Below are 24,894 nucleotides of genomic sequence, written 5' to 3'. Positions count from 1 at the left end.
TGGGCATCAAAACAGCTGAGAACTTCAAAACCCAAACAACACTAATGACAACGGGTATATTTCAAATGCGTTGAAAAAAGGCACCCAATGTACACAAAAAGTTGGTGCATGCTGCATTAAAAATGTTGATAGATGCGTTGCCTGCAAAAAGTTGGCTATATCAATTTACATGGTACAAATATAAAAAAGCAAAGTATGTAGAAAAGTGGTCACTGTGTACAACAAATCTTACGCAATTTGGTGGGTGGTAATTATTTATATCAAAAAATCAAATTTGTAAAATCAACCAAGCACAACACGACAAACATTTAAAAGAGCCTTCAACATGTGAAGCACTTTAAACATTGATTGGCGATTTGTTTTCAATTGCCAATGGTGAATATATACTTTAAATCGGAAAAAAACCAATTGGAATATTCTAGATCTACTATCGCGTTGTTTCAGGCAGTTTTCTACATTCTCCTTACTAAAGTATATTTACAAAACTCGGTCAAATATAGTTATTTTCCAGTTTATACAGCACTGTGTTAGATGATAATTAATTATCAAGTTCAGTTTAGGTTTACTCTCACTTTCGACTAGGCACGAATGAGCACACGATATACATGCATAAAGGTACAAAATACGGGAATATATACAGTGGGGCCAAAGAGACAGATAAGTTTGACTTATTAAAACTTTATGTTAATAGATTTTTATTTCAACAACTACGCCTTTTAACCAATTAAAACTATAAACATGCAAAAACGAAATATTTGCTTAAAAAACCAAAGAGTGCACCATTAAATATCAATTGGTAAACATATGCTGGGAGCAATTGCTAAATTTGTCGTACCTTGGTAAAACACACAAACAAAAATGGGCAGTATATGATACACGAATATGTGTTACAAACAATTACAACTTACAACAATAAATGATTAATGGTTACATAATAGGAATTAGTAAGTCTGGATCCTACGGGTGAAACATATTGATATGGTAACAAGCTTTTATTACAAAAATAGCATAGATACGACCTTTTTTGGTGATTTTTCGTTAATAAAACAACCTTTCGAATAGAGATAATGCTGTTATGATGTACAAATGTTCGAAGATATTTTATTTTATCAGCTAACTCATGCCTTACATAATAGCACAGGAGTTGTCCCCATCCTGACGGGCTGGAACCTGGGAAAAAAATGACAACTTTTCATAAATAGTTGGCTACAAAAATCCAACACTTTAAAGCAAGTTGAATGAACTTCCAAATCAACGTGGTCAGTGATTAATTATTGTGCATTAAGTTACATAATAGGTAAGCTACCCCCACAAAAGTTAAAACAATAGAATAAATGTAAAAGTGAAAAACATACGAAAGAAATCTATAGTTGTATAACCCGAAATCTAAAGTTGTAAAAAACTCTTTTAGTGGATGTATATTGAATATCTTAAGGGTTCTGATAAAAAAAATACATAAAAATTGCCAAGGAAATACTAATTTCCAAAACAGCCTCTTACAAGTAATCATCAATAGGTCTATATTTTCGGGACAAATTTAGATTGAGCTTTTTTATTATCTCTTAAAGACATCAACAGACTATATACCGCTAAACGGACTCGGCCCGCCAATTTATTCCGGTCCCCGGCTTATTTTCCGTAAAACTCTTTATAGAGCAAAAATAAGCCTTCACGATTTTATCTTCATTTTATAATATTTATTTGACTAAATTATACCAGTAAGGCATTCTCACCTTATCCTACTCTTAACAACTTGTCAAAAAGGGATATTTACAGCTTTCGTTTTAAAAGAACGCACTTTTTATATTTTAGAATATCCCTTCTTTGAGCCGGCCTTTTAAGACATTTCATGTTTCTAAAATAGTTGGCCAACCGCTTAGATTAGAGCAGTGCTTCCTAACCAGTGGGTCTATTTTCAGGTCGGTCGCATAGCATTTCTGAATGTTACAGGGAAATTATTGCATTACTATCAGTAACATTTATGCAACAATGTAACAAATACGTAACAATTAGATGCATTGTGTCGCATTAGCTATTTCACTACGTACGCCAGTAGTTAAGATGGAGGTTTTATGTAACTTTATTTGTTTGGTCATATCCCATTGTAGGTCGCACAATAAAACTCGCTTTAAAAGTAGGTCGCGAACTGAAAAAGGTTGGGAAGCACTGGATTAGAGTGATGATGGGAGAAATTTAAAACTCTCGCGTACCACCAAAATATATTCGATATGCAACAGCAACAGGACCTAACAAAATGTATCAGTAGAAATTAAACGTAGTTATTGAGATTAAAACATATATACTGTGATTTAGGCTGTTTATCTAAATCAGTCTTTCTCCACCAATCGTTTGATTTTGTTGGGTTTGGTGGCCGACTAAAGTATTTCTTTCACATGTCTATTTGTTGAGATTGGTTTAGAGCAAGATCTCTCTAACTTAAAAAAATGTGGATGCAATGTGAAGACATAACTCACATTAATTAATTTCGAACCTGCTAATTCTTATGTTTTGTCGTTTACAAAAGGTTCAATGAAGATAATTTTGATCGCTAAAGCTTCGCTGTTAAACTTAGGCTTAGTATTTAAGTCGTCGCATAAAAATGTTGAGAAACAGTGATCGAAATGAATAGTTTTGTTAGATCAGTTTTCGTTTTTTCGGTCTAAACCTGCATTGCAAAAACGGAAACACAAATTGGACATTACAAAATAAATAAACGATTAATCACGAATGATAAACCAAACTATCTGTATTATTTAATTAGACTACCTGCTCATGTAATAATTCTTCATTGCCTACCTTGACTGTCTGTTCACGTTCCTCTACCACCACTCCAGATTCCGATGCGGACATTTCCTGTTGAAACATCAAGTAAAAGAAATGAGAAAACAACACGCTCAACAATTAAACTTAGTAAACAATGAAGCACGTACCACCTGTCTCCTTGATTTCGACTCAACTTTTTCCACAGTTACACGCTTGCGCTTTCGACGAGCACGTGACCTAGTTGTTGAACCAGATCCATCCACCATAGGACTCGGACTCAAGTTAAGCCTAATTTAGAAAAATGAAAAACATTATACACTAGTTTTATTAGAAGCAAGCGTTTGTGAAGTTATATTTAATCAAATCACCTATGTTCTTCCTCCTCAAGCAGCTTCCGATACACCCCGATTTCATGGTCAAGCTTTAGTTTTAGATCTAGCAGATCTCCATATTCTTTTTCCATAATGGCCAGTTGCTCGCGAACAGAATCCCTTTCCTTCTCAATTGACATGACAGAAGTGATACGAAGTTCTCTTTCAGTTTCCAGTTGACCCTCAAATTCTTGAATTTTGTTGCTTAAACTGTTGTTCTGAAAAAATGCAATGATTTGTGATTATTAAATTTAAAATTTCTAAATTCTAATGAAATACAGTTGATAGTCTTATAAATTCGTTTTTGTGATTTAAGAAACATTTTATAATATGACGTCATATAAATTCCCGCTGATGATTTTATAGGCGGGGTAAGATTTTTAATACTTTCATTTTAGTGCAGCTGTAAATAATGAAAGGACTACATACTAAAAATACAGACTAGCTTCCAGTGAATGGTAGAAAGTGGAAGAAAGTTCAAAATGTCTCACTAGTCATATGTGCCTTATAAATGGTTGACCAAATCTGTCGAAATTTATGCTGATATGGGGTGCCAAATCAATTAAAACTTTAGCTAACAAATGCGTGTATTATATTAATTCAAACTTTGTTTGATTTTACCATAATTAAACTCACTCCTATAAAAGCACAACCTTTTTATTAAAGACACTGATTCTCTTATTAAATATTAAAGTACTAACTACTACCTCACACTGACCTCTTTTAAAAGTTCTTGCAATATAGTAATATTTTTATTTTCTGCTTTTGACACCTGAATCGGACAAATAAAAACATTTATGCATGTTTTTTTTTGTTTTTTTTTTTTAAGTGTCTACAGACTACGAGTCTGTCTGAGAAATGTTACAACAAGTATAACATATATGTAAAAATATACAAAGTTCAAAAGAGGCCCCATTAAATAGTATAAAAATAAATATAACAATGCTAGCATTGTTCCATTCACTGAAATAATAAACTAATGAAGTTGGCTGGCCGTTTAAAGTCCAGTTGTTCTTTGTTTAATCCTTGGTTACCGGTACATACAAAATCAAGCTTACAACAAACTATTCTCTGAGATCATGTAGGTTCTGTTTTTCTCTATTTTCACTCCCTAAGGTCGACTGTTTTCTTTTCCTGGGGCTGACACTGATACCATTTTTTAATGTTTTTGCCAAGCAATAACGATAACTGTATTTTTTGTGTACTGTTTTTTTTGTAATTTGTAATAAAACCAAAACATATAATGCAAATTACATTCAGTTTATATATTTTTTTTAATTATACAACTTTTCAATACCTGGACTTGCAGAGATTTAATTGTTGTTTGAAGTCTGTCAATTTTAAGTTCATACGATTTGGAACCCTCTCCACTCTTCACATGTGATTTGCGTACCATGTCCAAAGATTTAGTCAACCTCTCAATCTGTAATAAAAAGTTTAATTTATTGCATTATTCCAGTGATTCTAAAAAAAGATCTTCCTCGAAAGATTTTCAAGGGTGCTGTGAAACTTTTTGTAGTTTTGAAAAATAACTTTTTTGTGTTACAAACAGGCATACAGACGCAAGGCTGCAAGACTAAATGCACACTATCCAAGTATGAAGTATCCATTATGAATCTGATGAAATTACTGTGATTACTAGTGCCCGCAAAAGTCAATAAAGTTAAAATTTTTAAGGACCTCGTATGTCCACGAATCAAAGAATAAAGTTGTTTTCAGCACCGAGGGGACTGTGACTAAGAAGTTTATAGGTTAAAATAAAGTTAAAATTTACAATAAAGTTAAAATTTATTAATAATGTCAAAATTTGTCAAATTATGGCTTTTGACAACGTTTTTGTGTTTCTTCAAAGTAGTTTTTGTAAACATCTTCATGGAAGCATTGTAAATCAGGAACTGCGACACAATTAAACCACATTAACCCATAAAAGCAGGCAAAATGACACAATGCCCATTTTGATCAGCAGTAACTTTAATCGCAAATTGTCCATTTTTTTATTGGTTGTTACGTATTTAAATAATTCTTATAAAACACTTCCTCTTCATAAACGTGGTGTTTTCGAAGATCAACAGTTTGAATTTTAGGAATAGCCTTCTGACATTCTGTAATACAAAAATGCCTAAGCAAGCTAAATCCATCGCCAAAAAAAGATGCACTTTTTATAATCCATAAAACACCTTGACTTTGCGACAAAATATCACGTTTGGGTCTGAAATCGACAAAATATTATGTTTGGGTAAGTGGCATCAATTCAAGGAAGAACTGTGGCCTCTACAAACAAGCAATTTCGTTAAAAGTCAATTTTTTTTTTTTTTAGGTTAAAATAAAAATGGCCCTAGTGATTATAGTGCCAAGCCTTGTGAGTGTTTTTGTTTTGTAAGAACTATGCCACAAATATTGCTTGGTTTTCCTAGTGTGTTGTAACTCCAAAAACTACCACTGTGTTAAACTACCACTGTGCTCTGTCCCATAGAGCAGGGGTCCACAAATACTTTTTGGCGCAACCCAAAATTACTAGTACCAAGGTCTCGCGACCCAAATAATTCTCAAATTGTTTTTAATAAATAGCTTTGTTAAAAAACACAACAACTTATTGTGTCTCTATTTATTAAGACAAATCTATGTTATGCGTTTTGTTAATTTTAAAAGAGAAAGAGTTCTGTAACACAACTGAAAACAAGTCTTGAGTTTTACTACTTGTGACGTCTCATTTGGATGACAAATATGATTTAGCAACCAACATGAGTTCCAGCCCCATCAACTCCCCGCCATAACCCCTTTTTGGCGCGGTTTACTAAAAATGCCCAACGTCTCGCAATCCTTTTAGGAAACTCAACATTATAAGGCGCGGATCTAGGGATTTATGATAAGGCAAAATAAATTTTAAGACATGATGTTACAAAATTAAACCAAAACGCGACATTTTAACACAAGAACGTTAAATTACCCTGCTTTGTCCAGCTTAACTCAATGCGCCAAGCGCAATCAGATTGCCTGCATCTGGTTTTAGTTAGCAAAACTTTTAATATAAAAGAAATGACGATGCTTTACCACTTATAAAAATATATTTCCGCAAAGCTATAGGTTACATTTTCATCACATAGTGTCCCACAACTTTATAGAAACGCATTAAACACATAAAGACTTGCGTAAATTATTTTAGCATAATCCTAGTGTGAATAACCTAATATACCAAAACCGAAAATAAAGTCACATGTAACGTGTTTTTTTATATTTTCGAGGTAAAGTTGGCAAAAAACATAATTTGACGACTGCACAAACAGAAAAACTTTTGGTAAACTGTGAAAAATGTATCGGTGACCTGCAGTAAAAACCACTGCCATAGACAATAGTTTAACTCTACCAGGATAATGCTAAACACATTACCTTTAAAGCATATTGTGCTTCAAGATCCTCTCTCATTTGCTCTAGATCTAACGATTGTTGCTCACGAAGATCAAAAAGAGCACTTTCAAGTTTATTTTCATAATCCCCTTGAGCCTGAGAATCTACCTCAGTCAAACTGACTGTGTGACGTTTTCGGACTTCAGTTATCTCCTAAAACAAAACATAATAAATTAAATTATTTTTTTTAATACAATTTTTATTATAGTATTAAATATATTTGTCCATTTGATCAACCTTTAACTGTGTACTAAATTTGCTTTCTTGGTGATAAAATAGAAAATGATAACATATTTATGATTGTGAATATTGTTTTTCTAAAACCGTATTGCTCATTGTGATTGTGATCTAAATTACATTAAAATAAAAAAGGGTATAGTTTTCCTTGAAGCATGATAAGCAGTCAAACAAAAAATGCATTAATATAGTTAAAGTTGGCATATCATTCAATCTTAGGGTGATTGTCCCCAACTAGATATCATTCTCAATGCGACCACAAGAATAACTTTAAAATGTTCAGTATTAAATATTTGCCACAATATATAGCACAAAAACCTCTTGATATAGACGGTCTTTAAACAACAGCTCTTCGCGAACAGATTGTAATTTGTTTTCAAAATCAACTCTTTGTAATGTTTCACATTCCAACATTCTCTGTGTGTTTTCCAGCTCATTTTGAAGATCCGAAACTTTTGACTTTAAATTGTCTATTAAAAAGAAAACAATTGAATACCATGAACAAACGTTGGTGCAAAACTTATGCTGGCCCAGTTTGTAATAACAGAATATAATTTTTGGCAAAAAAGAAGCAGTATTTTTTCGTTAATATTACAAATCAAAATAATAGAGAAATATCGATTTTTTGTTGAGATATTTAAACTCTTATTAATTGCAGCAGTACTGTCACAGTATAACATTTACACACCTCTGCAATGCAAATGTAATAGTGATCCTAATTTTATACTACAAATTTGCAATAGTTGACTTATATCCTAGTCCTAGTGAACATTACCAAGCTCCTCTTTCAGCGCATCTCTTTCCTTTACTGCAATTGAAACTTGATTCTCCTTGTGATTTAATCTGGAATGTAGATCTTTCAATTTTCCTTCAAGAACAGTGTTGTCATGTTCCAAGTCATTTGCCCTGAAAACAAATTCACGACGCTGTTAATTTGCAATATTAATAAATAATCGTTAATTATCGTTTATTGCGCATGCTTAAAAAAAGAAGTTACGCAAATTGAGTGCTTTTATTATTAAGATTGGTGACTGGTAACCCTAAAGATATTTAGTTCATTAATACCTATTAGAACCGATGATATATATAAAACGACTTTCCACCGGGCAACAGAACAGAGAATCTAGCTAATTGTAGTAAAGCGTGTACAGAAATTGGCGGGAATTCTGCAAAGGTTACGAGTCCGGCTCGGTTCAACTATGGCTGCTTTGGCGCGCGAAATGAGCAGAGCAAAGAGAACAAAAGAGAGTAACGGAGCAAGGCGTGAACGCTTTATTCGGATGAGTGACGACGCGTTGCTCGAATTGTGCGTGTGTCATTACATTTTATGATAAAGGAAGATAAAAAGACGAGGCTGTCGGCGCATTGCTATTATGCTTCAGTGATATTGAATAGGAGTAAATATGTTCATATTCTGCCGGTGGAATTTGTAAAGGGTATAGGCGGCCACGATAAAATGCCTAAATGAGAGAGTTACAACAAAGAATGTACCATACGCAATTGTAGAACTTTAAAACAAAACATAAGGGTATAACGAATAACGATTAACAGCGTTTATGTTGTGCACAGTAACGTCACAGTAGTACTTCTCCATTTTTCATATGACCTGTTGTGGCACAACTGGTGTGCTCTTATTACACGCCACCCACGACTCAATAAAATAACAATGATAACGCTTACGTTAGCGCATTACCATTTCCTATTATATATATGGAACATTATCGGTCAGGTAACTATCACAAACACTTTATAAAACATACGGTTGCTTTAGAGCTAAAGACAAACTCTGCAGCGGTTGATCCATTATTTGTTTCCTACTACTATTGTCGTTTACTTTACATCGACCCTCTGCAAACAGTCCTCACATTTTGTTGACGAAAGAAAAATGTAAATCTAGTTAAAAGTACAACAAATGCCCTGCAGACAACCTCATACTGGTAGTGGTGTATATTAGGATTTATAGCAACAACTGTTGTAAGACCTCTGGGAGCAAACAACACAGTTGTCAAACTTGGCGTTGCAAATGTTGGATTTCAAATTGTATAAAGAACCTCTATCATTTGCAACTTGAAAATTTACAAGTCACTATATCCAAGTAAAAATTCCCTCTTTCTTAACTATAATTACTAGCGGCATATAACAGTCTGGTTATAACAATTTGTAATATTTAGTCCATGTAATTTAAATAACTGATTAAACTTATTTAATGCATAATGCAATTATCTGGACCAAAACCTACTTAATATATAATGTAGTTACCGATTTTTTTCACTTGTAGCTTTGTCTTTGAAAGAAGATGCCTCAATTTGAAGTTGAGCCTTCTCTTTGGAAAGTTCATCCAAAAGGCGCCTAGCTTCAGACAATTCACCTTCATAAATAGCTTTCATATTGTTAACCTGGAAATAAAAAACATGAAAGAAAGACAAGTTAAATTTATGACAACCATGCAAATTAACTGCTCTCATGCAAATATGACAATATTTATGCACAATTTACCAGAAGCTCATTCATGAACAGACAAATAACAAAGAAAATGAATGGATTGTAAGGTTATAGACTTACATAACAGCTTTAAGAAAATTGCAATAACAAAATATAACATTTGATAGAAATGTAAAAATACCTCTGTAATTGATGAATGTTCATAGCTTGATATCTGGACATGCAAACGAGAATTTTCACTTTCAAGAGACCGCACTTTCTCAACATATAAAGCAAGTCTGTTGTTCAGGTTGATCATCTGAGCTTTTTCATCTCGTCTACTGTTCAATGCTGGACTAAGTGGAGTAGATGGATCAACGCTACGTAGAAAAAAATAATCAGTTAAACATAATTATCATGATGGTAAGCAGACATAAACACTAATTTTTTTGATTTAGCTTTTTAAAATTAGAGCATTTTATTTTTTACCAACTATAAAACTATTATTTCAGCTAGGATCACATCACAATTAAGTTAGTTTAAATCACAATCTATTTTCATACAAATGTAAATCGCAAAAAGTCCTCTGGTAATTTTGGAACTTATTAACATTTTCTATGCCTTTCAGACAGTAAAAATCACCCTCAAGCTAAAAAGAGTATTCATTTAATTATATATATGTTTCGACTAAGAGGCTAAAAAAAATAATGCACAAAGTATTTTTTGTAAAACTAGAATTAGAGCAGACAAGCAATTTACAAATAGATTCAAACAAAATTTGCTCTAATTCTTCAAGTTAGACAAATATTATTATATAGTTGTCCAAGTTAGTCACCAAGTTGTGTGGTTAAAGGTGGCCAACTAATTTTGGAGATTAAGTAGTAGCTTTTTTACATGTAAACGTAAGTACAAATAACAGAGGTTTAAATTTAACATTTTCTGTTTTTTGTTTTAAATCAAATTACTGATATTATCTAAAAAAAAGTTTTACTACAGAATGGAAAAGTAAATACACTAAAAATCCTTTTCAGGATTTCATAAAAATCCCTTCATAAAAATAAACTATTTCACTTTCAACATTAATATTGCACTTACTGACTTTATTAAATTAAACAACATTTTGCTGCGAAGAAAAAAGTCTTTTTGGTCTTAAGTTTCTTATTACTTTCCATTTTTTGAGTATCCAGGCCATATTTAAAGGAAAAAATATTGATAACTGATTTTTTTTGCATTAGTACTAAATTTAAAAAATACTTTTGACAAATAGGTACTAAATGTATTACGTTGTAAATAAAGACTTCACATTTGCACTTTATAAACATCGTAGCAAAAGGACAAAATTTAAAAATATTTCTATTACCATATAGGTTTACATTAGGGTTCCTCTTTTTCCCGGATTTTTTCACTCCCGGGAAACGGGATTGAAAAATGAAACTTCCCGGGAATCCCGGGATCCCGACGAGAAAATTATACATAAAATCACGTCATTTTGAGGTTGATATTTTTTATTTATTTTAGCTTCAAACATTTAATTAAGCTCATTTATGGGCGTTCTTTCTTTCGTGGGTCAAATATTATTATGTTTATTATTAATAATACCGCTTGACCCACCCTCACCCAAACGCTAACCCGCATTCTAACCCAAATAATTTGCGTTGTGGTATGCGGTATTTAAAGACCGTTTTTTTTTTATTAATTTATACGTTCATAACTGAAGGAGCGCCAGACCTTCTCTAATACGAGTCAGGACCCTTATTTGTGACGAATTTTTTTGGTTAAAATAAATTTAATTAGGTTTTTCCGCTGGTAAGCGCAAATAAAACAACTCAGGCAACGATGTTAACATGGTTGGTACTATTTTTTTTCTTTATATTAGTCAAAAACGGCAATATTTTTTAAGTTTTGCTAGGTTGCCGAATACCCGGGATTATAAAAAAAATTCCCGGGATTCGGGATTGTTAATTCGCGGGAAATCCCGGGAATTTCCTGTCGAAACATTCCCGGAGAGGAACCCTAGTTTACATAGCAACTTTTGGTACAGAGTAAGGATGTCGCAAAACATTGGATAGGCAGCAATTCTACCTTGCAAATAAATTTACAAAAAGAGAGTAGGATGAAAACTGGAGGTTATAAGAGTAACACACATCCAACTGGTTTGAAAGTTAGGCACTTTAGCCGTGGTTTTAGCCAGAGACAGACCTTTTATTTAAACTAGGTTTCGTTGTGACATAACAGTGCTTTTGAAAGAACATCAGCATTAAACTAGTTTAACGGATTGTAACAGTGTGGTTCAACTGCTTCAACAAACCAAACCTTATTAAAAATCTATAAAATGGATTAAAAGTTTGCCCACCGCCGTATTTGACAGCGATGCATAGTAAGTATGTGTCCGCTTCATTCATGCAAAAATTATACAATTTATATGCCAGAAAGGGCCATTTTTATTGTAAATTGACTAGGAATGCGATATGTACAGTCGTGGTGTGGTTTTGTAGACGGGAAGGCAATCGAATGCAATCAAGACCCACAATCTATGCCGTAGAATATGGCCCTATAGGTATTGCTTTATAGGTTGAACAGTTGTACCATAAAAGGTATGTATAAAAATATTAGTATTTGGCGCTGATCTAGAATCCTGCCACTTTTTTTGCAGGATTGAACAATTAAAACTGCAGGGTAAAAACAAATAGAGAATATAAATATTAGTAATAATGTTTCATCTATCCAAACCAGCGGAAGAAAATGTATATAGTGTTAGCAATGCACCGACTGCATTCCATAATTTGCGGCCGCCAAATATCACACCAAAATAGGATGATATATACTCCAAAACAGAAAAAAGTTTTAAATTTACTAGGCCGGCGATATACCACGCCAAATGATGTCACTGGCGTGATTTTTTGCAAGCATTTTACGCCAAGATCTCTGTTGGCGGGAAGGCAGTGGAATGCAACGGAAAAGCAAACCCCGGTCGAAAATGTGGTGGGATTCCAGAACTTGTTTTTTTTTAAAATGCCTATTTTAATTTACTCATATATCATATAACTAAAAAAACAACATACTTCCGTTGTTGCTGTTTAGGAGTAGCCATACTGCGACTAAGTTCACACCTAAATATAAAACAACAAACAAAACATAAAGATTAATGTCCATTTTAGGCTCAACTTACAAATACAATACAGTTCAGGTAAACTACCAACGAGTATGCTTAAACACTATTTCAACACAACCAAAATATAAATTTGCAGTAAACTACAACAGTGCTCAGTCGATAAGCAAGCAGCGCTGCTTCGATTACCGCGCTGCCAAAATGTGCCCTTAGAAGGGATCAACAGCGCTAACGGTGGTGACAAAAAATATTTTAAGCATTGTTAGGGTTTTCCCACTCAAATATTAGGCAAAAACTGTTGCATACCTTAATATTTCAGCTGGAGCCATTAAAAAATAACTGTTGCATGTCTTAATATTTCAACTTTAGCCATTAAAATATTTCATAGATTGCGAATCAACCTTGTAAAACTTTCTATTCTAAGTCAAAATTGTCAACCAACTCGTCGGCAAAAATAAATCTAGTCAATGTCTAAATACACTTAAACAGAAAGTAGATAAGGCGTTTGCGCGAAAATCTGTTTGCAGACAGGATGAATTTGCTTACAAGTTGTCAGTCTTTTACTAAACAAGATTATGATCGTATAAGCTTGCACCATTAAGCATAAAAGCATGTACCGTTAGAGGGTTTTAATTGTTAAACTTTTGTTGTACATGCGTCAATTACAATGCAATAGTGATGTAAGTTTCGAGCAAACCGCTAAAAATGGATGAACTTGATTAATTTAACAGGAATTGATGTATTTAGTTAAGGCGGCTTGCTCAACACCAGCCAACAAAAACTGTGTGGATTTGTAATCAGACTACAGCAACACCCATGGTAGAAGTAGGAGATTGATCGGGGCAAGAGGACATTTAATTGAGACTCGTAATCAACCTACTTACTACAAATTTAATAAAAAGGGCGTTTTTTCCCCCTCCTCGATCTAACAATTTTTGCTGTCACTCTGTCACTCACTCAGCGCAATGTCCATATTACAAAAGACGATACAAATTTTCTCAAACGACAAAAAAAATATTTTTAGATCTTTTTCACGCTTTTTTCATGCTAAGTGCATACGCTAAATTTCAGCTAGCTAAAGTGCAGTTTAACTTTTAAGCAGGGCTCTTGAATCGCTTATAAACAATCGAGGTCCGCTCCGGCAATTTTGCCGATTTTGTTCAGTCCCGAGTGCAGCTCTGACTGTATATCCTGTAGCCCAGTGGTTCTCAACCTTTTTAGCATACGGACCGGTAAAATTTTAAGAAGTTTTGCGAAACCGGGAGACCTTCAAAAATCAAAATAAACCCAAAATTTAATAATGCAACAGTATGCAACTAAAACACTTCTTTCACATACAAATGGTCTTAAAGTTTAACACTTAAACGAGTTGTAGCCTACTTTTAAACAGTTGGCCAAAACACTTGCAGCATTGAAACGTAAAATTAAGTCGAAAGTAGACCATTAACTCTATGTTACGTGAAAATGCTGCAAACTACGGAGCTGTCGAAGTTCTAAGTTTGATGGATAAGCCTTCAACATCTTGAGTTTTGCAATTGAGAGATAAAATTGTAATATATTTGGCGGATCGGAACCGGTCCGCGGACCGGCGGTTGAGAACCACTGCTGTAGCCTACTGCCCTACTCCACCCATTTAGGTAAACATAGTATGATAAATAATATGTCTAACGTCATTATGGCTTAGCAAAGGTGGTGTTTGATGGATATGGTGGCCCGTCTATCAAAAACAATACCCATTCAAGGCGCAACATAAACATTCACCCGGTTGTTCACTTTACTGCAGACACCGAGATGACTGTTTATTTGGCAACGATAGCAGAATTAACCTGGAAACACTGTGCTACAATACATTGGTCGAGAAAATTAAAACAGCCGAGTCTTTGTTCACCCCGAACGTTTGCCCCCTACATCATCCTCTACTACCCAGAGTTTATTACCAGATTATGCTGGTCTGGATGAGTACTGACGATGGTATGGATGACCTAGACCTGAGGATGGAAAATAGACAATATTCAGATGGTTCCCAGACAACCTACTGAAAATGCTACACTGCAATTGCGAATCGTGTCCACCTCATTGTAGTTGCCGGAGATATGGGCTACCATGCCATGCTGGATGTGGATCGTGCCAAACTGGTCAAACCTATACAGCAATCACATAATTACAGACGATGACATCGAGAGTGACAGCGATGAGCTACTTGATCAATATGCTTTCTTTCTGGCCCCGTCGATTTCACAGGGTATAAAAACTTAGTTATAGACACCAAAACTGCATGTTTGGTCATAAAATGACCGAGTTATGGCCAATTTACTGTCAATTTAAGGTTTGGCGGCCATCTTGGAAGCCTTCTTGAAATTAACTACTTTCTGGAAGTTGTATTCCTCAAGATTTTGTATATGTTAATACTGACACCTTTTTTCGTATTTAGTTTCTTCCAAAACTTATAATGTAGTTTATATACCTAACTTTTATAAATAGTTTCAATAGTAACCCCTGCGGTAAGAGACCTAGGGCCACGTTACTTAGGCGATTAACTGCAAACAATAAAATAACAGAAATGAATATCACACTGCGATTTCCGTGCTTACATATGGGGGTGTGACAATCTTTTCACAGAATACGTCATAAAGTTTTAGGTTAGAGGTGTTACTTTCAATACAAAAGCCACATTAACCAGATGGTATCAATTCTTTTTTTTGCATTTACGTGGTTTAGATAGGAAAAAAATAAAACTTTGCGGGTCGCCTTGGATATAGTGGGGGCGCTATCTGCACTGGCATGCATACGATAGGTAGACGTGAGATTTTTAGCTCAGATGTTCATTTTGGCGTTTTATTTTGATTTTTACCCGGACCCAACTTGATTTCGGTGTACTCCCCCCCCCCGTATAACCCCCTAAACCCCTAAATTTAAGTTTCAGCAAAATTGGCCATGATTGGTTTCAAACAAACCAGAATGAAAAATTATTTCTAAAAATATTTTTTTTTAATTTTATGACGTATAATTTTAAAGTTATTGCTATTTAACGTTGTGATGACGTCATTGTTAGAAAGGTTAGAGGTGTTACTTTCAATACAAAAGCCACATTAACCAGATGGTATCAATTCTTTTTTTTTGCATTTACGTGGTTTAGATAGGAAAAAAATAAAACTTTGCGGGTCGCCTTGGATATAGTGGGGGCGCTATCTGCACTGGCATACGATAGGTAGACGTGAGATTTTTAGCTCAGATGTTCATTTTGGCGTTTTATTTTTATTTTTACCCGGACCCAACTTGATTTCGGTGTACTCCCCCCCCCCGTATAACCCCCTAAACCCCTAAATTTAAGTTTCAGCAAAATTGGCCATGATTGGTTTCAAACAAACCAGAATGAAAAATTATTTCTAAAAATATTTTTTTTAATTTTATGACGTATAATTTTAAAGTTATTGCTATTTAACGTTTTAATGACGTCATTGTTAGAATTAACCTTCATTTCAGCTTATTATAGTCACTTTTTAATTGATTTAAAATAGCATTTTTGTTTTTCAGAATAAGAAAAATATTCCACTCAAGCCATGACGTCATAACATATCTAATTTAGAACTCCTTGGCCCTTCGAACCATGAAGAAGCTGACACAATGATTTTTCTGCATTGCGCACATTGTGTAAAATCTGGTTTTAGGAATAAGCTTATTCGAACAGTGGATACCGATGTTGTTGTTCTGGCTGCTTTTTATGTAAAAAAACTTCAAATCAAAGAGCTGTGGATAGAATTTGGTGTTGGAAAAGAAAACAGTATATTCCCGTCCACTTGTTTGCCGACATTATGGGTGAAAAATGCAATGGCCTACCTTTATTTCATGCATTTACAGGGTGTGACACCGTGTCGGCTTTTCTAGGGCATGGAAAATAACAAGCGTGGAATTGCTGGCTTTTTTTTCAACGAAATAGACAATGTTTTTCAATCACTATCCCAACCAACCATAAAAATTACAGAAGAACAAATGAAAGTGATCGAAAAGTTTGTCGTTCGTGTTTATTCCAAAAGTAGCAACCTAACTGGAGTTAATGAATTAAGAAAATAAATGCTGTTAACAAAGGGGTCGTCCGTAGATAGACTACCACCAACAGCAGCAGCTTGACTTAACCACGTCAAAAGGGCCACTTATCAAGCTGGTTACGTTTGGGGGCAGTCCTTAATTATCTCCTCAGCAAATTTTACCAGACGCTACTTAATGGGGTTGGTGTTGGAAAAGCAATCAGTTGGTTCCATTTTGGACTGAATTTCCCCCAGCACATAAAACAAAACAGATGATTACTTGTGGCTGCATCAAGGGCTGCTCAATGAATTGCTTGTGTAGAAAGGCAAAATTAAGTTGTTCACCTTTGTGCAAAATGTAAAAAGTCCTGTTTAACCTGAAGACCAGTGTAATAATTACTTTTTTTTTAACTAAAATGTTGTTTTTGAGATAAATAATATACTGTTTTTAGCACAATTTCTTGTTTTACTATTTTATTTTATTTTATTTACTGACTTTAACATAAATGTATTTATCTTTATTTATCAATATGCATATATCGCTACAATTGTATTTTGCCCGGCATGCTGTTGATTTATCGCTAATTGATATCTTATTTGCTTTGACATAAATGTATTGTTCTTTATTTACCAATATGCATATATCGTTACAATTGTATTTTACCGGCATGCTGTTGATTTATCGCTAATTGATATCTTATTTAAACAGTTTTTTCATCTTTTAATTATTAAATTATACGAAATTGAGAGACCTTTGATGTATCATATATAGTTGCTTTAGCTACAGCCTACATGCGACTACAAGGCAAATGCACTTGGGTGATTTTTAAATATTATAGTCTGCATTTGATGAACGTATATATTTTTGTCTATGTTTAAACCATAAAACGAAAAATTTAAAGTCTGCTGTGAAGCAATTTTGAAACCATGTGCAATTTTGTCAACCGATGACGTCACTATGACGTCATAATTCGACTGGAGATGTAAAAAAAATCTATAAAACAAAAACGCGAAATCAAATCTATAAAATTTATAAGAATGAGGGGATATATTGATTAAGAAGACCAAATTCAGGTTCTAGCGATGACGTCATCAAAACGTAAAATAGCCATAACTTTAAAATTATACGTCATAAAATTAATAAAAATATATTTAAAAAAATATTTTTTTATTCTGGTTTGTTTGAGACCAATCGCAGCTAATTTTGCTGAAGCTAAAATTTAGGGGTTTAGGGGGTCATACGGGGGGGAAGTACACCAAAATCAAGTTGGGTCCGGGCAAAAATCAAAATAAAACGCCAAAATGAATATCTGTGCCAAAAATCTCACGTCTACCTATCGTTTGCATTTCAGAAGGTTTTTTGACACATAGCTCCCCCGCACTAATACGTCCATAGTTTCAGCTGCGTTTTGTGATCGAGTTCGATCGCTTGAGAACAAGTATTTTTATTTTTTTATGACGTCACGTTTTGACGTAACCTTGTGACGACATTCGTAAAAAATTATGGCCAACCCCAAACATAAAAATAAAAGCTTTAAAGTTAATTGTACCTAGCCTATTTGGGTCGCAGCGATAATTAAAATGTTAAAATCAGGTAGTCTAACCGTTTGACTTTTCCGGTTCAGGTTCGGTTAGGGTTCGGAATAATTTAAAAGTTCCGGTTCAGCTCCGGTTCGAACATCGTTATTTCAAAACCGGTTCACAAAGTTCCGGTTCAGATACAATATAATTTGCGTTAAATCTCAAAATGTGAGTCGATAAATGTAGAGAATAATATTTGAATTGTAAGTCATTTAATTTAAGTTCCGTGACTTATTAAAAAAACAGCAACTCAATATTGAAATATCAAAAAAATAAAAAATGAACGATTTTTTTATTCAATATTCATATTTTCTTCATAAAATTTCAAACATCGCGTAACTTGACTATGTAAAATAGGAGTTGTGACGTCATGCTGGAGCGAACCGCTTTTGTTTACAGGTTCGGGCTCGGTTAAGTATCAGGTACTTTCAAATTACTTGGTTCAGTTCCGGTTCGGCTCCTTGAAATCTTATAAAAACCGGTTCAGGTTCGGTTACGGTTCGGAAAAAATTGACCCAAAACCGGTTCATAAAGTTCCGGTTCGGTTCCGGTTCGACTCCCTGGTTAAAATTGAAAAGCAATACATTAAACAAAAAGTTCAAACGGATTATTAAACCAAGGCTTATAGGTATTGATTAAACCAAGGCTTATAGGTATTGATTAAACCAAGTTTAGAAAAACTCTTGGTTGTACATATTTTTAATTTGCGTTGTTTTACCTCATTTTTGGAAGGGTGCGCCACTCACAAATGGATTAAATTTCCACGCCACTCACAAATAGATTAAAGGGTTCGTACGGTAGCTGAAAAATATTGCAGGAACATAAATAGTTGCATCGTCATGATGATTGGCCATTATTCGGCTGGCGCGAAATGTATGCCGAATTGTTGAATTTAAACTTTAATTGTACGTTTGCCGGGGTTCGCAGATTTGTCTAATTTCAACAACTTCGGTTACTTTCGGGCGTCTCAGACGATTTTGCTGGCAAAAAATAAATTTTATTTCTATACATTACAGTTTTGGCTAATTGCTACGTCACTAAGGATATTTAAATGTGTAGTATCCTATCCATACTTGCTGCTGGAAGTGCAACGTTATTTCTTGTTTTGAACGGATTTAGTTATAACAAACATGATTAAAGTTTCATAGCTTCAGCCTTTAGATCTAAAAATTTAAAAAAGGAAGAGGCTGTTCTCCCGGCAACCCGTTACCGAACTTTGAAGTACAGAAACGACCCATTTTCCATATATGGAACTGGAAGAATGATTCGGTCCCCAAAGTTCAAAATTTAAAGTTTGGTAAACAGCTATACAATTAGTTTTCAACTAAGTACTTTATTATTTTGCACAACCACAGCGTTTCCACAATTAATTATAAGAAACGCACAACATTTTGGTTGTGTCTGTTATGTTTGGGTGAGGGTGGGTCCTGACTGCATTCCATAATTTGTGGCCGCCAAAGATTTATGCCAAAATGTTTTTCGGTTAAAATCCTACGCCAAAATAGGAAAATATATATGCCAAACACGACAATTAGTTTTGGTAAATTCACCAGTCCGGCTTTATTTTTACCAGCCTGGCCTTTATGGCTAGCACTCCACGCCAAAGATCTCCTGCGGGAAGGCAGTGGAATGCAATCAGGGGGTTGGTCAGGTATTATTATATTTATAATTGAATAGAATTGCTAAACATAGCCAAACACCAACTCGCACCCTAACCCAAATAACGTTCAATGTGGCAGGATTCTAGACCAGCGCCTAAGTTATTTCCCACCTGTTTACCAAACTTTTAAATTTGCACTACTGTACCAGATCTTCAAAACTACAATACAATTTATTGCTAAAGTCGTTTACAGTACCTCAAAAACTAAAGTTCATTGGGAAAACCACAATTAGACCTAAAAAGCAACAATACCTAAAGCAGAAAAATCTATAAAACCATAGTAATAATACCAATAACATAATAAAGCAAAGTACACAGTAATATCCACGACAGAATAAGAACTTATTTGTCTAAATAAGACATAAGCCTCTAGAAATAAGTCCTAAATTCATTGGAATAGCCTAAATGGCTAAAATAACGCCTGAAGCTGTAAGAGGGTATAGGACAATCGGGCCATGGGTCTGGCATCGACCGTCTTGGTGTCGATGTATGACCGCCCTAGTTTTAGGCTTCGCTGTTTTAACAACAGATTTTTTGGCCCTGGATATCTGGATAAAAAATTGTACTACCGTACACGGCTTTTGCAATTAATTGTATTGTTATTTTGCAGATCCACGTACTGGCAAGCCGGGCAATCAGCCTCTTCCTTTTGAAAAATGGTCCAGCTCTGGTTCAATAAAAATCTTAATATTATTAAGCCATTAATGGCTTCAGAGAAAATTTTTGGTGTTGTACATCAAAAAGCTTGTTATTAAGTTTTGCAGAAAAGTTAAAATATGAAGTTTTTAAAGGCAAATTAAGCAAGCTTATTTTTAAAAATATGCCTTCACCATCACGGATTCCACGATGCAAAGTTTCTAAAGCATCCTCAAAAGAAGTCCCAGAAAAGCAAAAATGCATACAAAGCAAAAACAGCAAGTTAACTACTTTCTATAAACCTACCATAAAATCAAGTCAAACCATTTTGGCAGAAAGAAATCGGGATTCTAGTGCAAAACCTGTTCCAGACAAAAGAAGCATTAATGAAGTAAAAAGGTAAATAATCTAACTAAAGTTTGTCATTACCTTTTTTTGGTATATGTTTGTTCTTCGAATAATAACTGGTGTATATTCTCTGTCCTCACATTAAAGATTACATTAATCCAATATATATCACTGTAGAGTTATTTAAATAAGTTATTAATGAAATATAATAAGCAACTTAAGGTGTCTAAATCTAACAGATATGATAGTCACATGAGTGTTCTGGGGGATTGTTAAATATCTTTCTAATTGTTGTTAGATATACAAAATTTATATAGGTTATGAACATAAGATCATCTTTGGATATAAGGGTGTAAATAACAGGTTTAATTTTCTGTGGGCCTATTTATTGGTATCTCAAGACAACTTGTCAGGTACAGTTTAGTGCTGTTAGATTGACAGTGGTCAATGTCTTCTGTCATTTTATTGATCATACACAAAATAATGATATCTGTAATTTCAAGTTTTTATGCAATATTTCTTACCTACATCTAAGTCAAATGTTACAAAGTCCTAATTTGTTATAAAAATTTCAACATCGTTTCATTAAAAGTTAAGCAAAGATAAACAAACTGATATATATTTTGTAGATATTAAGCAGCGATAAGGGGCAACTTCTAAGATATTTTGTATTATTGAAGCCATTTTGTTTTACCCAGTTAAAAAGAATTTTATACAAATGGATCGGTTTAAGGAGACTGTGTAAAGTACAATTTGTGCGTCATGCAGGAGTAAACCGCTTTTTTGACAGGGTTGTTTTTTTTTGGTTCAGCTGACTTCAAGATATTCGATTCAGTTCCGATTCGGCTCCTTAAAATTTTACAAAAATCAGTTTAATGTTAAAAACAATTTACACATTCATCAGTGTAAATATTTATTTGCAAAAATATATGTAAAAGTTTAAAAATCCTAAATTGAAGAAAGGTCTTAAAACAAAATTAGGAAACTCTGGTTCTACAGTAATACAAAATAATTTATATAAATTTGTAGATGTGAAAAGGCACTAAAAAGCAAAGTGAAAGCTTTGGAAAAAGAGCTGGCAGATATGAAAATCAAACTTCAAATTGACCAACAGGCTGTGGAAAAGGTCAAAACAAAGAACCATTTAATAATAAAAGAAGGTTAATCTTTTTAATTACTTGCATTTTTCTGCTCTAAATATATAATACACTGCTTTGATTTAATATTAATAGACTAAAAAATAAGTAAACACATAAAGTAAACTTTATTTAAATATTTTGTTCTTCGAAATATATTTCACCACAAATATCTAAATATGTAGACTGCATTTGTTTTTTTAAGGCTACAACTTTTACAGTCTACCTCAGTGTTGTCCAATATTTTGTCACAGGGCATCATAAGCAATTCGTTTCATGTAGCTAGCCAATGTTAAGATTTTAATTCGGATGGCATAGAAAAGTCACAAGTTGTGCCATAACATGGGGTCATAAGTCAAGTAATCTCACAAAACGTGCTTTTCTAAAAAACACTGGTTTGCAATTATGCTACTAAAGCTAAGTTAGTCGACTATCATGATTGTTTTGCTTTTTTCACTCCATAAGTACTTTGAAATTTAAAGTAAAACTGCAAAGTCACAACAGTTCTATCGAAATTTAGTACTTTTTAAACTAATAAACAATATATATGCCTAACACTGGCTTTTCCTGTTTTTTGAGAATAGCAAAAAAAAATAATAATTTCTTCCAATTTTTTAAATATATTGGATTGAATATGTGTAAAAGAAGCACAAATATTTTTGCCAAATCAATCTTTAAAAAAAATATCTCAAAAAAATCATCTAGAATATTGTATCCTAATAAATTTTGATTTAATTTTTTGACTTTTATTTTTTGTGAGAATTGTTCAATATATACATTTTAGTGACAAAATAGCAACTAATCGCAAAACCATTTGCTAACTTATGGATATTGTAATTGCAAATAACTAACATTCTAACCAACTGACATTCAAAGAAGTTGTTTAAATTGTAATGCATAACTACACAAAAAACATGATACCAACACAACAAAACTTATTTTGTAAGTCGCTGAGTGCTGTGCAACACAGTGAGTCACTGAGTGCTGTGCAACACAATGCATTCTTCACAAAATTAGTGCGTTTTATAAGACATTGTTGTGTTTTAGTTTTACTCCTACAAAGTAATCTGTTTGATCAGTCAAACATCATGCAGCAATGAATACAAAGTTACTACTGCCAACAATGCGTTAACATTACCATTACTTGACCTTAAGTAATCCTGTAGCGTAGCCTACTTTGCCTGTTTTACAATAGAATGTTACATAACAATGCCTTTAAGGAAATCGCGAAATCTGTATTGGCCGACCGGAAAACGCTCACGCCTCACTACATTTGAAGCAAGTACAATAATTATTGTTTTGCCACAGCTACAGAGTTTAATTCAAAACTACTCGCGTATGTGTGAATTGATTTGCATATTAAAAAGTAGAAAAAAAGCTTTAAAAAAAATATAGATCTTTACAAAAGTCTTTAAATTAATTTTAGTGCAGTTTAAGTTACATATATGTTTACAAAATGCTGTTGTAAACAATAAATTTTGAACTATTTGTTATTCTGTTGGCCATGTCATTTATACCTTTTTTAAAATTATATTCATAAAACTTCAAGCTATTCAATATTTTAGGTCTTTAAAAGCCGTAAATTGTCTTTAATAAGTCTTTAAATGTTTTTCATAAAATTATGTGGCAACCTTGAGTATTCTTGCTAAATTGGGCGCATAAATATAAGCACTATATGAACTCCACACCTGAATGGCTGTACAGTTCGTCAAATAAAGGTTGGATAGTTGTTTCTCACAATACAATAACCATATTGCAAAGTTGTATAGAAAATTGGTTTAACAAACAAATTGAGCAAATATGCTTGAAAAAAACCTATTAAACGCTTAAGGTTGATGAAAAAATTTTGGCACCATTCACAGCAGCGAAATAAAAAAATTATAAAAAGCAGCAATGTGTAGCCATGCAATTTATCTTTGCTCAAAAAATTTTGTTTTGGATTTTATTGCTGGTCCCATAAAAATAAGATAGCAGGCCAAAAGAAAGAGTATGTGGGCATGTAATTTTACCTCACTGGTCTTGTTTAATAAACTCAACCTTGATTGTAGTTATAATACTTGAAGGTACTTTATTTTACCAGCACCAGACGAGTGTAAAAAAGAGTTTATGCAGCTGGAACAAAGCAAGAAAGGTTTATTTGATCAATTGGTAAGTATATTTTTTATTCTGTTTGTAATGAACAGATAAAAGTAAGTAAGCAAAGTGAGAAACTACTCATCTGGTAGGATTCGGTTTTCGCACCAAGTATTTGTAGTTTGGCCAAGTTAACTATATAGGCCAAAAAAGTTTTATGCTTTTAAGTAAAAATTCCTGGTTCTTCCTAGTTTATACTGTATTTTAACAGTTTATTTTGCATTATTTCGACTCTGGGCAACTAGGCAAGGCATTAAGAGTACTAATCTATAGATGTATCAAATAGTTAATAAATGTTTTGTGCTTATTGTGAATTTCTAAAATAATTTAATTGTTTTTTTAATTAAGTAAAGTGGTATCCGTACGGCCATGTGGTCAATAGATCATCCACTAAAACAATTAAAAACAACACCTCTGGTCCTCTGCTTATCAACGTACTGCTTTAAATTATTAAATAATTACATAAATGTTCAACTTACCATCAACCTATAACTAAAGTACATTTATGTTAATCTATATTGTCTTGCAGATGCCTGAAGAAGGAATGTTAAATACACAAAGTAGTACTGAAAAAGAATGTGCAGAAATGCTACTTAACTTGTCAGTTTTTGAAAACACGTGTAATGGTATTATTGATGAACTAAGCACATTAAATATTTAAATTTTGTTTTAATTACTTGAGTATTATAAATTAATTTTATCTTTTGTATTATTACACAACTTACTTATATATCTATGATTTAATATTTTTTGCATTAAACATGAGGAGTCGTTTACCAAATGAAGTGTAAAATCATTGAAAATTATCATTTACTCACACTCACGGATTCCCTAAAGTGATTTGTATGTATGCAGTGTACAGTATGTAAATTAAATTTTGTGTAATATTTTATATACGAGGCAAAACCTATGGTGTAAAACCTTTTATCTTTTCAGTTACGAACACAATAAAATGTTTTTTTTGTTTTTTCATTTCCATTTGAAGAAATTTCAGGTCAATTCTTTAACAAAGGGTCAATTCCTTAACTTATTGAACCCATCATTGTATGTAGTTCAAAAACCTCAATAG

At 33.3% G+C, this 24,894-nt stretch overlaps 2 protein-coding genes across 4 annotated transcripts; one reads left to right on the top strand and one right to left on the bottom strand.

Moving 5' to 3' along the window:
• Positions 1–41: 41 nt before the first annotated feature.
• Positions 42–12,385, bottom strand: LOC146138061 (lamin-B2.L-like). 3 transcript variants are annotated; one of them, XM_083393240.1, is made up of 11 exons: positions 12,260–12,385; positions 9,400–9,577; positions 9,036–9,172; positions 7,552–7,682; positions 7,095–7,246; positions 6,522–6,692; positions 4,432–4,557; positions 3,132–3,352; positions 2,931–3,051; positions 2,767–2,853; positions 42–1,170 (listed from the first exon to the last, which is right to left on the bottom strand). In XM_083393240.1, the coding sequence occupies exons 1-11, from the start codon at positions 12,286–12,288 to the stop codon at positions 1,126–1,128; spliced, it is 1,398 nt and encodes a 465-aa protein (XP_083249366.1). In that variant the 5' UTR covers positions 12,289–12,385; the 3' UTR covers positions 42–1,125. The 3 variants fall into 3 exon arrangements, with proteins under 3 accessions (XP_083249366.1, XP_083249368.1, XP_083249367.1); XM_083393242.1 differs by having other exon boundaries at positions 2,797–2,853; XM_083393241.1 differs by having other exon boundaries at positions 2,934–3,051.
• A 7,895-nt stretch (positions 12,386–20,280) lies between these two features.
• On the top strand, positions 20,281–24,797 carry LOC146138060 (uncharacterized). Its single transcript, XM_083394135.1, has 4 exons — positions 20,281–20,607; positions 21,586–21,716; positions 23,773–23,840; positions 24,355–24,797. Exons 1-4 carry the CDS (start codon positions 20,393–20,395, stop codon positions 24,484–24,486), a joined length of 546 nt encoding a protein of 181 aa, XP_083250261.1. The 5' UTR covers positions 20,281–20,392; the 3' UTR covers positions 24,487–24,797.
• Positions 24,798–24,894: the final 97 nt, after the last annotated feature.

The sequence above is a fragment of the Ascidiella aspersa genome, chromosome 7 (genome assembly GCF_963924565.1).
Source record: "Ascidiella aspersa chromosome 7, kaAscAspe10.2, whole genome shotgun sequence".
Classification (NCBI taxonomy): domain Eukaryota; kingdom Metazoa; phylum Chordata; class Ascidiacea; order Phlebobranchia; family Ascidiidae; genus Ascidiella; species Ascidiella aspersa.
This window is presented reverse-complemented; position numbering and strand designations above follow the sequence as displayed.